The sequence below is a fragment of the Fusarium falciforme genome, chromosome 14, assembly GCF_026873545.1.
Source record: "Fusarium falciforme chromosome 14, complete sequence".
In the NCBI taxonomy this organism is placed as follows: Eukaryota; Fungi; Ascomycota; class Sordariomycetes; order Hypocreales; family Nectriaceae; genus Fusarium; species Fusarium falciforme.
In genome coordinates, this window is record NC_070557.1 from 1015681 (window position 1) to 1033831 (window position 18151).

General features: G+C 22.9%; 2 protein-coding genes across 2 annotated transcripts; both read right to left on the reverse strand.

Annotated features, from left to right (window-relative positions):
- Positions 1-3809: 3809 nt before the first annotated feature.
- On the reverse strand, positions 3810-6242 carry NCS54_01512500 (Sensor protein hoxx; the record flags this gene model as incomplete). The annotated part of the gene is made up of 2 exons (XM_053160232.1): positions 5416-5464; positions 5533-6125. 2 exons carry the CDS (start codon positions 6123-6125, stop codon positions 5416-5418), a joined length of 642 nt encoding a protein of 213 aa, XP_053016207.1.
- Positions 6243-16633: 10391 nt separating this feature from the next.
- Positions 16634-17238, reverse strand: NCS54_01512600 (Hypothetical protein; the record flags this gene model as incomplete). Its single annotated transcript, XM_053160233.1, has 2 exons — positions 16634-16789; positions 16846-17238. 2 exons carry the CDS (start codon positions 17236-17238, stop codon positions 16634-16636), a joined length of 549 nt encoding a protein of 182 aa, XP_053016208.1.
- Between the last annotated feature and the right edge of the window lie 913 nt (positions 17239-18151).

Here is an 18151-nt window from a genome sequence, read left to right on the forward strand (position 1 = left end):
TATAATTAGTATATTCTTATAAGACCTTATCTATAGGTTTATAGTTTTTTCTAAGGTATAATTAAATGCCTTTATATTATTTCTTATTAATAGTATTTCCTTAGTATATTAAGAAATTAAATCCTTTTTTTATTATATATTTTATTTATTTATAAGTAACTAAGACCTATTATTTATATTATAGGTATATTTCTTTATAGTATAATATAGCTTTTATATTAAGGTAGTTTTTATTAGGTATTTTCTCTTATTTTATTATAGCTTATTATATTATAATAATAATCTATTATTCTAAGCTAATAATTCCCTCTTTAGTAAGATAGAACTATAATATAGTAATATTAAGTCCTTTATATTATTTCTTTACTTTATATTAGAAGGTTTTATAGGCTAAGTAAGGCTTAATATTAGGTTAAGATAGTTAAATTAGAAAATAATTATTTTATTATTTATCTATAATATATATATTATAATAATAATCCTTATATAATACCTAAGAGACTTTTTTATATTATAAGTATATAAATATTATATATAGGTTATCCTATAGGTTATAATAGGGTTTAGGCTATCTTAGGTTTATAGCCTCTTCCTTATAGTATATTTATATATAAATATCTTTTATATTATTTATATTTTATTATTTCTTAGTTAGTTAGATATATTAGGTAGCTATATTAAGCTAGTAGTATTTATTAGTTCCCTCGCGGATTAGTATCTTATAGTTATCTTCTTAGAGTGCTATATATTAATTATATTATTATTAATAGATTTATATAATATTTTATTCCCGCTATGCTTATACTCCCACGGAGTATTAGCTATAATTAATAGGTTTATAATATCTATTTAGCTAAGTAATAGTAATTATTTATTATTTATTAGTAAGGTTTTCTTTTTTATTATTTAGTTTTAATAGGGGTTTTTATATATCTAGGTTAATAAAATATAATTAGTAAACCTTTAGGAGTTTAATTAGTTTATAGAGTTATTTTTTTATAATATTATTAATTATATAGTTATTAGTAGCTTATTTCTTTATTAAGTAAATAGCTTAATAGGGCATAATAATTTCTCTTTGCTATGCGCTGGTATTATTATATCCTATTTATATTATTCCTAGTATCTTAGCGGTATAAATAGCTATCTAGGGGTTATTATCTTAGTTAATTATATTTAGGTATTTCTTATTTTCTAAGAGGTTTTATTATGGCTTAGGTTAATAATACCCTTTTTTAATATCTTATTATTTCTTTTAATATTTATTAGCCTTATAGCCCTTTTTATAATAATAATAATATTTAATATCTTTATTATTTTTTTAAGCTACTTTAAGTTCTATAGGTTTTATATAGGTCTTATAAGATATATTACTTTTAGCTTATTTTTTTTTTTAGGATTAATTAATATTATTTTTATTACCTTAAATTTATCCTTTATTAGATTTCTTTATATATTATTTAAACTATTAATTATTAATTTTAATAGCTATATTAATATAGTCTTAGAGGTTATTAGGTTTTTTTATTTTATAGAATTTATTTTTAATTTTATCTTTAAGTCTTTTATAAAATATAATTTAAAGGGTATTTATTTCTTTATTAAAAAATAAAGTAATTTATATAAATTTAATTATATAAGTTAAGGCGGCTTTTATTTATTATAAGTTCTTAAGTTTCTATATAGCTTATTATTTTTTATTAATAATTTTAAAGTTTTATTTAATTATTTTTTTAAAATTTTTATATTTTATAAAAAGAAATTAGGTTTTCTTAGTAGGCTTATTTCTAAGAAAATTATATAACTTAGGCTTAAACTAAGTAAGTATATTACTTATAAGATATCTATTAATATATAAGACCTTACTTTTAGTATTAGCTATTTAGGTAAAGAAATATTATTAATATGCCCTAAGGAATATAAAGAATATCTTAATATAAATAGCTTATTTATTAAATAGCTTTAGGTCCTTAGGCTTAATAATCTTATTAATATCTTTATAAGTTATATTAATAGTATTATATTTAAATATTAAGTTATTAAGGTTATAGACTTATTATTATATTAGATTATTTTATTATATTTAAAGTATAATAAGTTAGTTAATTTAGTCTTATTATTTATTAATAGTTTATTAGTATTATTATTATTACTATTTTATAACTTAATAGAAATATTTTTATATATTATTTATAGATATTTTTATACTTATAAGTTATTTCTAAGTAATCTTAGTATTATTTTATATATTATTTAAGAGGTTATTATACTAAGTAGTTAAGTAGTTATATTTATTTTTAAGTTTATAAACTTTATTTTTATATAAGGCTAAGATAATATATTCCTCATTATTATTATTTATATCTATTAGGATATTAGGTTTTTTTAGCTTAATTATAAGCTATCCTTATTAGGGGGTAATAAGTAGTTTATTGCGGGAGATAAAAGGTAATCTAGTATTAGGTATTATAATAATAATATTACTTAGAGTATATAATATATTACTAAATAAGAGCTATTAATATATAATAATTATATATTTCCTAAGAGATAAACTAGTTATATTAGGTTTATATTAGTAGAGAGTACTAGGCATAGTCTAAGTAATAAAAGATATAAGTTATATTTAGTAATATACTTAAGGTATTAAGTATAACTAAGTTATATTAATAGCTAAGGTAATTATTATATAAAAAATATAATAAATATATTTTATATACTTATAGTTAATCTTTAGATTAATATTCTCTAGGTTTAGTTTAAGGTAGGACTAATGTTTTTAATATTTGGTCTTAACACTAGTATAAGCGATGTTTAGTCCTTTTAGTCCTTGCTTAGTTAGAGTATTTCTACTATGCTTCCCTGCCTGGCCTATGTTATAGCCATGACAATTATATTCTTATACCTTATTAATATATTAGCCTTATTAAGGCTAAGTCTTAAAGCTATCTTAAATTACTTAAAATAAATTAACTTAATAAGACTATTAGAATTTAAAACACTTCTTATAGCCTTATAACCTTTATTAGACCTTTAAAGGGTTTATTTAATAGCTTTTAATTACTTTTTATTTTAATTATAAAATACTCTTATTAATACTAAATAAGAGTTTATTAAATTTTAAAAATAAATTTTTTATAGCTTTATTAATTATATTAATTATATTTATTTTTTATGTATTTAAAAAATTAATATTTTTTATAACTTTATAATATTAAGAAATATAATTTAAAAAGCTTTTTTAATTTATAAAATAAATTTAAATAAAATCTTAATAAATAAAAAGTTTAATTTATAAGTTCCTTAATAAATAAAATAAGGTTTTTAATACAAACTTAATAAAAAGTTTATTAATTTAATTCTAAGTAAAATTTTAAAATATACTAATAATAAATATAATAAGTAAGCTAATTAAATTAATAGGAATAAATAATATATATAATAATTTTATATAATAAAATATCTTACCTAAAACTAGGTTTATTTTAATTCTTATTTATAGTTAGGGCCTAATAAATAGCTAATATATCTTATATAGTCTTATTATTAAACTGCTTTTATATTAATCTTACTAGGCATTTAGTAACTATATATATAAAATTCCCTACCCTAACTCTTAATCTCTATTAGCTCCTACGCGACAATATTGCACTCATATCAGGCTGGTCCCATAGCTGAGGAATCATAAGGAGACTCTTTAACATACAGTTATATATCCAGGTCAGTGGAAAATTACTCCTAGACTAATTAACGTAAATGTCTCAAAATGTTTATCGCACTAGAGAGAAAATAAACAGAAGAACAACTGATCAATCTAAAGTGTTATACAAACAAGGAAATACTAGTCCCGAATCTTGCCGCGATTTATCTTCCATGATAAGCAATGGAGGTAGTGCCACCACGTCCCTGTTGCAACAATCAACTTGACCTCGATTGCTTGGAGGGCTCGGGGGAAGTGATGCCCTTTGTCTTGCCTGTGTCTCCATCTCGAGCGTCCTCGCCAGTAGCATCTTATCCGCGGCGCGACACTCAAACAGAGCGACGTCATCAAATGCATCACTCTCCTCCTCGTCTACTCGTTCGCCGCGCCGACGATGTGACGCAAACCGCAACGGTGTCTGTAAAGGCTTGACCTTGCGTACAAAGTCCCGTCTCCTGGAGTGATACCTCTCGGACCTGGCGCTCCAGAAATCCTTGGCCATCTCGGCCAGCTCCTCAGTTCGGGCGGCCGCGAGGCCGGCTAGGCTGACATCGAGGCCGGCCTTCCAACTGCCCGGGACATAATGGAAGCTGGGGCTGCAGACCATAGCCATGATGTGGTTTCGAATTCTGGTATCGAGCAAGCCCCCCCAACCAGGCAGCGTATGATCAACCAAGCCCATATCCCTAGCTTCGTATGGTGATAGGGGTAGCATAGCTCGCAACAGGTGCTTCGAACCCGCGGCGCCGCACCTCCCTAGGTAACTCAAGGAGTGGTATTCGGACCCATGGAGACCCAGAGCTCGGTATGCGGGATTGAGCACCGTCTCAGAGCCTGCAATCACTACATCGCATGCTGTAGCCATGGCCACTCCTCCTGCGGCGCAGTTGCCCCGAATTGCGGCAACGGTCATGATGTTCCGCCTCGGAAAGCCGTCGAGCAGTACATGAATCACATCATCAATACGATTGATGTTCCGCCAAGATTCAGCAGCAGGGTCATCACTAGCCTCCACGACGTTTAGCGCGATGCCGTTGCTAAAGTACGAGCTGCCACCCATGAGGACGACGGCATTCAGAGGGTTGCCATCCGTATGGGTAGAAGAGACCCATTCGAGAGCCTCGATAAGTCGAGAGCATTGATCGGTGCTCATAGCGCCGTTGTAAAACTCAAAGTACACGAAGGCAACGCGACGGGCGTTGGGGTATGAGTATGCCGCAAAGTCAACCCAAATCTCTTGGTGTGTTGAATACCTCGCCTTGGTCCAATCGGTTGTGAGATGCGATTTGAGAGTCATGGTCAGAGTGGCATCATCCAGAAGGCCAAGAGCACGCAAGCCCGATACGGCAGGGACTTTAGGCCATAGCATCGGATCGACCTTGCGCTTCACTCGTCTCACATGACTAATCCAGATGCCGAGGGCATCACAGGTGGCAATGCAGACAGCGCCGTCCTTGCATGCAATGATGCGACCCGCAGGGACTCCTTCCGCCAGCCCCGGGCCTTCCTCGATGGTGCCACCGTAGACATATAGGCTTATCCCACCGAAAAGTTTGGTGAGGCAGCCTGGCTGCGAGTCAGCAGACCGGATCCTCCGTGAGATGGCGCGGGCGTTGTCGGAGCCGATATTAAAGTCGCGATGGATGGCCTTGAGAAGAGGTCGGCGATGAGTTGCGCCACCGAGGAAGGGAAGATGCTGTGTAACAGATGCAACACTATATGATGGTTCTGCTAGGAGGTTGGGGGAGATGCCACTCCCACAGGCTATCGAAATCGCGTCTGTCAACGAGTATGACGGCAACATTGGAAGCCCTTGATGCAACATGGCTGACAGTTGGTTCCTCTCAAGTCCAGCCGGGGGTGGCGGCGTGTATGTATCATATGGCGTGGGCCACCTTGCTGCCATTATGATGCGGTCCAGGGCAGCCAAGGTGGCCTTGATGGCAGCGCGAGTGACGGGGCCACGATACAGAGTCGACTTGGTGACTCCAGGTGCATCGATATCCAATTCAAACTGCTCGAATGCCCAGATTGGGCCGGCGTCGAACTCTGCGGTGGCTTGCAGGACCGTCACGCCCCAGTGGGAGCGGCCTGTCGGGCTCCAGATCCGTCGTTCGAGGAGTTGGCCGGAGTCCGAGACCGAACCGTCGTCGCCCATAAGGACCCAGTCTATTGCACTTGGGCCGGAATCCCCTGGGGGCCCGGGATGTACAATGAGGGTAAGGTAGTTGGTGTGAACCTCATCGGGGACGCGAGCGGTCAAGAAGGGACAGATGATGAGGTCGGGCTGGGCGAGCGCCGCGGCCTCGATCATGGCCGAATCGGAGACGGCATACTCAATGGTGACCGAGTGCGTCTGACGCAAGGCCAGGAAGAGTTGCTGAGAGAGAGAGTTGTGCGTTGTGCAAAGAAAGAGGATCTTCATGGTTGTTGTAGAGTCAGAAGAAGAATGGCGGGAAGGGTGACGAATTGTCCTCGCCCACTCGCGGGGCACTGGAGACAGCTCGCCATGATGTAGACGATGACATTGTACTGATGACATTTCTTGTTGCTACCGCAGATTTGTGCTCTAGCAACAAAGAGCAATGCCTTAGCGTCCATAGACTTGGATGCGAGGGCATCTGTCGGGTGTTAAAAAGCAACCCAAGACTCCCACGCCAAGACAGGGGGTGTGGTCTGTTCGACATATTGTCGACTGGTCACATTGCTCGCACGGGCTGTAATTTTTGGTTTCTTTTTGCCATTCGGTGACGAACCTGTAAAGGTTGCGATATCATGCCATGGCGCCGTGAGGCTTCGCCTGATGGGCACGCAATTTATATCAGCTCGCCCTGGTCGACCAAGTCCCGACGAGGAACCGCTGCACGGGCCTCTTAAGCTACTGAGCCAAAGCCCTGCAACCAGTTCCACTTGAAGCGACAGCCAGCTAGTACTAAAAACAGCTGGCCAATGGCAGGTTATCTCTAGCCGAGAGGGTGATAGCGGCGGTTGAGCACAATTGCCCGAGCACCACGCCGCCTAGAAATAATGACGTAGCTGAAAAAATATCTGTCAAAGGGGTAGGATATTGTATATCAGTTACATAGTAGTTCCATTGTGAATTAAGAAAGGGGACTTAGAAGTTAAGTAAGGGAGAGTTAAGTAATAGTATATTTAATAGTAATAAAACTATTAAAATTAAGGCTAATTATTCTTATTTCTTAATAATATATAATATTAAGAATTATTAAATATTATTTATATTTCTAAAATATAATATTATATTAAAAAAATATTAATTTTTAATATATAAATAATAATTATTTATAATATAATTAATAATATTATAAAAAAAATTATTTTAATATTTTAATAAATTTTTATTTAATATTAATAAAAATATTTTTTTAATTAAAATATAAATTAATTAAAAATTATAAAATAAATTTATAAAAAATTTAAAAAAATATTATAAAATTATAAAAAGTTTTTTAAATATTAAGAATTTTAATAAATAAATATATTATAATATATTTAAAATAAAAATAAATTTAAATTTAATAAAATTAATATATTAAGAAAATATAATAATATAATTATATATTATATTATTTTTAAATTTAAAAAAAAATATATTATAAATAATTAAAATTAAAATTATTATTATATATTATATTATTATTATTAATAATAAATTATTATTAATAAAATAAAAAAGAAATTAATTATTTTTAATATTATTAATATAAAATATTAAATATTAAAATATATATATAATATATTAAATATTAAGTTTTATATTAAAAAATATAAAATATAATAATAAAATGATATATAAAATTAAATTTTTTTATTAAATTATATATATATATTTTAAAATATATTAAATTAAATTATTTTTTAATATATAATTTAATAAAATAAACTATATATATATTTCAATATAAGTTTTAATATTATATTATTATTATTAAAATAATTTTTATATAAAAAATAATATATATTATTTAAAAAAAAATATAAAATAAGTTATAATATAATATTATTTTAAAATATAATATTATTTTAAATTATATATAATTTTATATTTAAAATATATTTATATATTATATTAAATAAAATAAATATTTTGAATTTTATATAAATATTTAATTTAAATTTAAATTAATATTAATATAAGTTATTATTTAAAATTAATATAAATAATATAAATTAAATATATTAATTATAAAATATTTATTTTTATTTAATAATATTAATATATTAAAATTATAATATAATAATATAATATTATATATAATAAATATATTAATTATATAAATAAATTAATTATTTTTTATTTAGTATTAAAATTACTATTAAAATTATTATTATTTATATATTTATATAAGCTAAGATATATATATTATATATTTAATTAGATAAGTTTAATTAATTAAACCTATAAACCTTTATTTACCTCTAAGTTTTAGTCTAATACTAAGCCCTAGCGCTAACTCTTTTTAGGTTTATAAAACTCTAATATTAACTCTAAGAACTAATCCCTCTAAAACCTATAATACTAATAACCCCTATTTCCTAATATAATTACGCCTATAACTATATAGCTAGATCCTAGCTAACTATAAGACTTCTTTAATCCTCTTATTTAATAGTATAAAAGGTCTTTATAATTATTATAAATATTATAACTTATGCCTTATATTAAGTATTATCTTTTAAGTCCTTAAGGAATTTAATATCTTTACTAATAAGATATTTCCCTTCTTATAACTTTTTTTTAAAAGCCTTTAATAAAGAAAGCCCTTTTTTAAAAAAGCTAAACCTTTTATTAATATTATAATTAAGTAAAAAAAGACTAAGTAAAAGAAGAATAATATAACTAAGGATTATAAGTTTAATTAATAATAAATTACTATATTATATATTTATATTAATACTCTTAAGGCCTCTATTTAATAATATTACTTATAGCCTATTATAAGTACTTTTTATATCCTTATAAAGTTTATAAACCTCCTCGCTAAGGTTATCTTAGTTATATTAAATAGTATATTAATAAGTATTAGCTATATTACTTTAATTATCTAATAATAGATTTCTATAAAAAGCTATTATAATCTCCTTAATATATTATTTATTAATTAACTAGTTATTAACTAGTTAAGTAGTTAATTAACTAATTAGTTATAATTAAACTTTCTCTTATAAGGATAACAAAAGCGATTTTAACCTCTTTAAATAATTAAGAATTATAATTAAAAGGTTAATATTAAAAGTGAGAGCTATTATATAAAGGGGATTTTAATTACTTTAGTTAGTTAAGATATAAGCTATTTATTATAAATAGAGCTAGCTTTAATATATTATTAAAGCTATTAATAAGTATATAAATAAACCTTATTAATTTAAGCCTATTAAGACCTCTAGCTTTAGGTATAGAGCTCTTATTATTAAAATTACTAAGATGTAAATTAAGATACTTTAATTTATATTTTAAATAATATAAAGTTAAATTATAATTATTTTTTATATTTTTTTATAATATAAATTATAATAAAAATATTATAAATTACTTAATTAATTAAAATACTTTATTAATTTTTTTTTAAATATTTTAATTATTATTTAATAAGTTTTTTAAATATAATTAGGCTTATTATAAATATTATAATATTAAATAATAAATTAAACTTATTTTTTTTTAATTATTATTTTTTAATAATTTTATTATTATTTATATATTTATATTTATTTAATTAATTATATATATTTTTTTTATTATATATATATTTTTTTTATAAAAATTTAATTTTTTTTATTTTATAAGATTAAATTAATATTTTATATATTTTATAAAAATTTTAAATTTTAATCCTTAATAATATAATATTATATATATTATTTTTATTATAATTACTTTATATATAATATAAAAAACTAAAATAACTTAATTTATAAAATATGTATTATATAATATTTAATTAAAGATTTTAATGTTTAATTATAGGTTTTTTTAAATAATATAAAATAATTAATATTAAATAATTAAAATAAATAAAAAATATAAAATAATATATAAAATTATATAATTTTTTTATATAATATTTTATAAAATAAATAAATTAATAATTTATATAATTATTAAAATTAAAAAAATAATTAAAATTTAATTAATTAATTAAGTATATATTAATTAAAATAATTAAGTTATTTAATATTAATTTTATTATTAATATAATTATTTTAAGTTATTATAATAACTTAATTATTTAAAATATTTTTTTTTAATATTAATTAATAAAATAATAATAATATATATAAATAATAAATAATTAAATTACTTAGCTTTTTATATTAATTATTTAAATAATTATAATTTATTTTTAATTTCTAAGTTATATTAATTTTAGCTTTAAATATTTATTTAAACTTATAATATTAATTTTATTTATAATTATATTTATAAAAAATATATTTTTTAAGCTTTAAGTATTATTTAATAAAATCTAAAGCTTAATATATATTAATTAATTATATTTTTAATATTATAAAATTAAAATATAAGTATTTATAAATTTATATTAAAAATAAAATATAAAAAAATATTTTTTTAAATTAATTAATTTATATAATTAAGAAATAATATAAATTTAAATTTATAAATTATTATAATAATTAATAAAAATATTATAATTAATTTAATAATTTTTTATAATATATTAAAAATTAAATTTTAATTTATTATAATAAATTTAAAATATAAAAAATAACTTAAAAATATTAATAAATAATAAAATATTAAAATATTAAAAATTAAGTAATTAAATAAAAAAAATTAAATATAAAATCTTTAATAAATTTATTATATAATATGATTTTTTTATAAATTTTTAAAAAATTAATTATATTAATTTAAATTATTTTTTATTTATTAATAAATAAATAATTAATAATAATTTAAAAAAATATTATATTAAAATATATAAAAAAAAATAATATTTAATAATTTAAATAAATAAATAAATATAAAAAATAAATTTAAAATATAATTTTTTTTATATAATTATAATTAAAAAATATAAATATAATAAATATTTTAATATTTTAAATAAATTTAAATAATAAAATAATAATATATTTTTTTTAAAACTTTTTAATAAATATATTATAAAATAAAAATAAAATAAATAATTTTATTAAAAAATTAAAAATATTAAAATATATATTAATATTTATTTAAATTATTTATTTTAAATATAAATATATAATTATAATAATTTATTAAATATTATATAAAATTAATTAAAAAAATAAATAATTTATTATAATATATTTAATATATTAAAATATATATTAAAATATTTTAAATATATAAATATTTTAATATATATTTTAATATATTAAATATATTATAATAAATTATTTATTTTTTTAATTAATTTTATATAATATTTATAAAAATTAAAATATATTATTATATATTTAATATTTTATAAATTTAAAAGATTTTTATTATAAAAATATAATAATTAATATAATATAATTTTTTTTTTAAAATTAATATATAAAATATTATTTTAAATATTTTTAAAAAATTAAAAATTAATTATTATAATAAATATATAATTATATTTTATATAAAATTTTTTTTAATTTTAAATTTTTAATTTTTTTTTATATAATTTTAAATTAAATAAAGTTTTTATTATAAAATAATTTAAAATATATTTTTATAAAATATTTATTTATTAAAGATATTATATTTAAATTTAAATTATATTTTAATTTTTTTAATTATAATTTAAAAGATTATTATATATATTAAATATTTTATTAATTAAATTTTATTTTTTTTTAATTTCTAATTTATATATATTTTTTAAATTATAAGAATTCTTATATTTATATTTTTTATTTTATATAAATATTATAATTTATAATTATATTTAATATTTTTAATAAAAATATATTAAATTTTTTTAATAATAAAAAAAAAAATTTAAAATTAAAATAAATTTTATATAATATAATATAATATTTATTATAAAACTTTATATAAAATATTTATAATTATACTTTATATTATTTAAAATATATATTAAAATATTTTTATTTATATTTTAGTAATTTTAATAATATAAGCTTTATATTTAAAAATATAAATCTTAATAAGCTTAAATTAATAATAGTTATTTATATAATTATTAATAGCTTTAATAATATATTAAAGCTAGTTATATTTATAATAAATAGCTTATATCTTAAATAATTATAATAATTAAAATTTAATATTTTTAAATAATAACTTTTTTTATTAATATTAAGTTTTTAATTATAATTTTTAATTATATAAAAAGATTAATATAATTTTTAATATATATAAAAATAATAATTTAATTATAATTAATAATATTTATAATTAATTAATTAACTAATTAATAATTAATAAATATATAAAAATATATTAAAAAAATTAAAATAACTTTTTATAAAAACCTTTAATTAAATACTTAAAAAAATATACTTAATACTTATTAATATATTTCTTAATATAATTAAAATAACTTAGATAAAAAAATTTATAAATTTTATAAGAATATATAAATTACTTATAATAAGCTATAAGTAAAATTATTAAATAAAGGCCTTAAAAATATTAATATAAATATATAATATAATAATTTATTATTAATTTAATTTATAATTTTTAAGTATATTATTATTTTTTAAGTTAGCTTTTTTTTACTTAATTATAATATTAATAAAAAGTTTAGCTTTTAAAAAAAAGCTATAAAAAATATTTTTTTTATAAAAATATTAATTTCCTTAAAAACTTAAAATATAATACCTAGCATAAGGCATAGGTTATTATACTTATAATAATTATAAAAACCTTTTTTATTATTAAATAAAAGAATTAAAAAAGTCTTACTATAGCTAGCTAGGATCTAGCTTTATAGCTATAAGTATAACTATTATAGTAACCTTAGGTTAGGGAGTTTATATAAGGGGATAAAAAGTAATAAATCTCTTAATATTAGGAAATAGGAGTTATTAGCATTATAAGTCTATTATAAATAAGTAAAAAATAATATTAAAATAAAAATAAAAGCCTTAAAATATACTTTAAGGAGATTAATTCCTAGGGTTAGTATTAGAGTTTTAATACTAAACTTAAAAAGAGTTAGTACTAGGGCTTAGCGCTAGACTTAGAAGTAAATAAAAGTTTATAAGTTGTATTAATTAAACCTATCTAATTAAATATATAATATATTTATATTAGTATATATAAATATATAAATAATAATATTCTTAATAATAATTTAAGTTATAATTATATTAAATATAAAAATAATTTAAAATTTATATAAATAATAATTAAAAAAAATAATATATATTTTTTTAAAATTAAAAATTAAATATAAAATTATAAAAAATATTTTTAATTTAAATACTTTAAAATAATTTTAATTCTTAGTTTTAATTAAATTTAAATATTAAAATAATAAATTAATATAATTTTATATTAATTTATTTTTAAATTTAAATTTTTTAAAAAAAATATATATAATAATTTATATAAAAATTAGTATTTTATATTATATTATTATTAAAATATAAAAAAATTTATTATTTTAATTTTTATTAATTAATAATATATTTTTAAGAAAATAATATTTAATAAAATAAAATATTTAATATAAAAATATTTATATAATATATTTAATTTATTATTAAAATTATTATTAAAATTCTTTATATCTTTATATAAACTAAGATATATATATTATATATTTAATTAATTAAATTTATAAATTTTTATTTATTTTAAGCTTAATATTAAGTTTTAAAATTAAATTCTTTTAAAATTAAAACTTTAATTATAATTTTAAAAATTAATTTCTTTTATTATTAAAACCTTATTTCTTTTTTAAGTTTTTTAAAAGCTTTTAATAAAAAACATATTTTTATAATAAAATTAATTTCTTTATTAATATTATTATTAAATAAAAAGAAATTAAATATAAAAAGAAAAATATTATAATTAAAAATTATAAGTTTAATATATTTTAACTTATTTAAGTTTTTATTTAATATAATACTTTAAAGAAAGGTATTTAATATTATTTTTTATAGCTTATTATAAATATATTTTTTAGTTTTATAAAGCTTAGAAATATCTTAACTAAGGTTATTTTAATTATATTAAAAGCTATATTAATAAGTATTAGTTATATTACTTTAATTACTTAGTTAAAAGTCTTTATAAAAAGTTATTATAATAATTAATATATTATTAATTAATTAATTAGTTATAAATTAGTTAATTTATTAATTAATTACTTAATTCTAGTTATTATTACTTATAATTAAACCTCTTTTTATAAAAATAATAAAAATATAATTTTTTATAATTTTAACCTCTTTAAGTAATTAAGAATTATAAGAATAATTAAAAGGTTATTATTAAATACAACAGCTATTATATAAAAAGGTTAGATTTTAACTCTTTTAATTAGTTAAGATATAAGCTATTTAGTATAAATACACCTAGCTTTAATATATTATTAAAGCTATTAATAATTATATAAATAAACCTTATTAAGTTAAGCCTATTAGGACTTCTAGCTTTAGGTATAAAGATTTTATTATTAAAATTACTAAGATATTAATTATAATACTTTAATTCTTATTATAATAATTATATATATTTTAAGAAATAAACTAGTTATATTAAGTTTATATTAGTAAGAAGACTAATTATATTATACTTAAATAAAAAAGGTTATAATATCTAGTAATATACTTAAAGGTATTAAATATAACTAAGCTATATTAATAGCTAAGGTAGCTATTATATAAAAAACTATAATAAATATAGTTTATATATTAATAGGGTTTATTTAGATTAATTATAAAATACAATAATATTATTTCTAAACTAATATTATTTTAATATAATATTATTTTATATCTAATAGGTCTATAAGGCCTAGGGATTTATAGAAACTATATAATATAGCCGCAGTAGTTATAATACTAATTTTAAGTAATATAAAATTAAATAATAAAATATATTTAATATTAATTTTTATATTAAATAATATTAAATATAATAATTTCATTATAAATAAAATTATATTTATTTAGAAAATTATTTTAATTTATTTTTAAATATATTATAAAATAAATTATTTTTTAAAAAATACATATATTAAAAAGAAATAAATATATTTTTATATTAATTTATTTTTAACCTTAAATTATTTAATAAAAAATATATTTAAATTTTTAAATTTTTATTTTATATAATATTATTAATATTATTAATACTTAAATATTATTAAAATATATATTATATTATTTATTTTATTATTATGTATTAAATTTTATTTTTTTAATAAAATAAAATATATTAAAATAACATATTAAATATAAAAATATTTATAAACTATATTTTATATTTAGTTTTATAATAAAAGATATTATATATAATAACTTAATTATGTATAAAATTTATTCTTTATTAAGCTATTTAATATAATTTTAAATCTATTATTAAATTAAATTATATATATAATATTAAAAATATTATACTTTAATATATATTAAAAAAATATCTTTAAAATAAATTTTTTTATTAAAACTTTAATAATTTTAAATATTATATATTAAATATTATAAATGTATATATATATAACTTTTAAAAAAAATATAATATAATTATATTTATATATTTATAAATTATATTTTTTAAGAAATAAATATAATTAAAAAAAATATTATTTAAAAGTTTATTAAATTAAACTTAAATAAGACTTATATATATATTTTTAATCTTATAATTATTTATTTTAAAACTATATAATTAGCTTTATATAATAAAATATCTTATAACTTAATTTTTATTTTAAGATAATTAATATTATATTAATTTAAAATAAATTTATTTATCTTAATTTTTAATTATAATTAAATAAGTTAATTATTTCTTTATTATATAATTATTAAGCTATTATTATAATATTAATAGCTAATAAGAGATTTTAAGATCTTAATACTAGGGTTATAGTTAAACCTAGGGAACTTACTTTATATTTTTAAAATTTATTTAAAAGTATACTAGCTCATCCAGGACATACTGTCCAGCTGAAATCGCTATGCCCAATCCAGAACGCCTTCCCAAATATTAATTCTTAGCTATTAGCATGCGTAAAGACGACTTAGGAGGCTTTTCTAGAACAGTCAACGTTACTTTCTAACCCCGGCGACCTGATATGTTTAGATGTATAAACGGCTGAACCGCGCCAAGACCAAGTCCCGTATATCCACGAATCGGTAGCCCCGCCGCTACGAGCTGGTCGGGAGATCTCCTTGACTGCGCGCGGGCTACCATTGGGTATCTTGCAGGGATCTAATCCAATAGAAGCCAGTCTTTTATTCTTCGCACCAAAACTGTAATACAGCATTAACCCCATATCACTAATCCTCTTAGCGACTCAGATAGTGCTCTAACGGTGGGGACAGATACGCCATGGTAGCCCGCGCGCAGTCAAGGAGATACTACCTGCGCATCTCGTCAACTCCGCCGTTTCTCGAAATCCGCGCCATGGCAAAGAGCGGATATCTGCGTCGGCCCCCACTTGACCGATCTGCGAAGCCCGTGCAGGCATGCACGATCCCCACCCCGCCTGACGTCACGCTGACTATAAAGCTCACACCAGCCGGGGCTATCTAAGGGACATGCACGGCAATGTGAAACTCACAGAGCTGGGGAATGTATACACGAGTGATAAGAAAGGGGGAATAACAGTTATTACACATACATAATTATCTAATGCATCCCCGAGCAATGATTGACGATAGCTATAACGTCCACTTTTAGGAGAGCCTATCTAAGACATATAATACATCACAATCTGATATGAAGAGGTCTTTTATTACCTTCACCTAGAATGAAAGCGCCTTCTCCTGCGAAACCATCCCTTTGCGAACCGCTGCTGCCATGGTGCCAAGGGTATCTCCGACGATAACCAGCTTGCAAATTTTCAGGCTTTGTTGCCCGCTAGAATCCTTTAGCAAGGTAAGACGATAGGCTCTCGGAATCTAAATCATAGTTAGTAGTTAGCTGGTGGCTCGCATATCCGAAGCGATAGACTGACCCGCAGCTCCCACTTAATTCCCTCGTTGTCCGAATGTTTCTTCTCTCCCGGCTCTATAAAGTTGGTGTATATATTCCCGTACACCATACCATCATATCCGTCTTCGGTATCCTGTATAAAGGCTGAGAGGGGCTCCATTGAAAATTTATCGTAGAACCGAGTCGTATGAACCATCCTCTTCCAAGCCTCCTCTCCTCTAAGAACCTGGCCAGTTTGGGTTTGGAGCTCGAAGTCCTCGGTGAACCATTTGGTATGCGGCCCCGGATGTGCAACCTTGGTCTCGCAGAAGTCGGTGTTGAGGGTCTTCAAGTATTGCATAGCCGGGTGTTTCAGGGCCTCATTGTCCCAACCCTTGAAAGAACCGATAAAGCATGGCTTGGTTGGGTAAGACATGGCGATGGGGAGTCTGAATTTGGTCCTAGTCGAGGTGGGAAGGCCTATTTGTTGCTGGAGATAGATTTCTAAACACAGAAGAGGCGGAGATGATGGCAATCTTGGAGGACTGGGAATCATGATTTTAATCTATATCCCAGAGAGACCGATCACATGCATCTGTTCAGATCGTATTTCCATTACCCATCTAACAAATGTTCTCAGGACCACTATTAAATTATTATGCACGGGATATACTTTCTCATTACGTGTTTCACAGCAATGCCTTCCCAGGTATCTATTACCTAGTCATCTCCTCATTATGAACATTTGATCTACTCTAAGAGGAAGAGCCCTTCAGCCGTATTTTGGATAATAGAGTGACGGACTTCTAGGTATTCTTGACATGTTCTTGCCACTGAAAGAGGTAAAACCACCAGAACATAACTGCCACTGATAACCGAGATAGTCCGCGTCATTACCTGACCATTCTCCCAAGCCACTAACCCTCACAAGGGTCCCCACTCCAGCCACCTGACGTATCGGTGATTCCAATGGCGGATGAAAAGATTTGAGGTTTGCACGACAGAGGTGGTGGTATGATGACGCAACAAGGCGTTAATTGGACGCAAAAGGAGCCAAATATAATGGGTGCTAATATCTAGTCTTAGGCTGGTTAGAACCAGAGCAATAGGAGACACGATGCTAAAACTTTTAAATTGCGGCTATTACAATTCTTATATGGACGTCTTTGATTGAGAGCCCGCGCACAAAGGATGAAAACTAGGATGCGTGTTGGCTGTCGGAAGTGCGAGGGGACCGACTGATACCTAGTAGTCGACTTGGAGGCACGCGCAGATGACCCGCGCGGTTCTTGGGAGGAATGTCAATTGTGGTTATGCTGTATGATATTTCTGTCAGGGCCTGGCCCAGG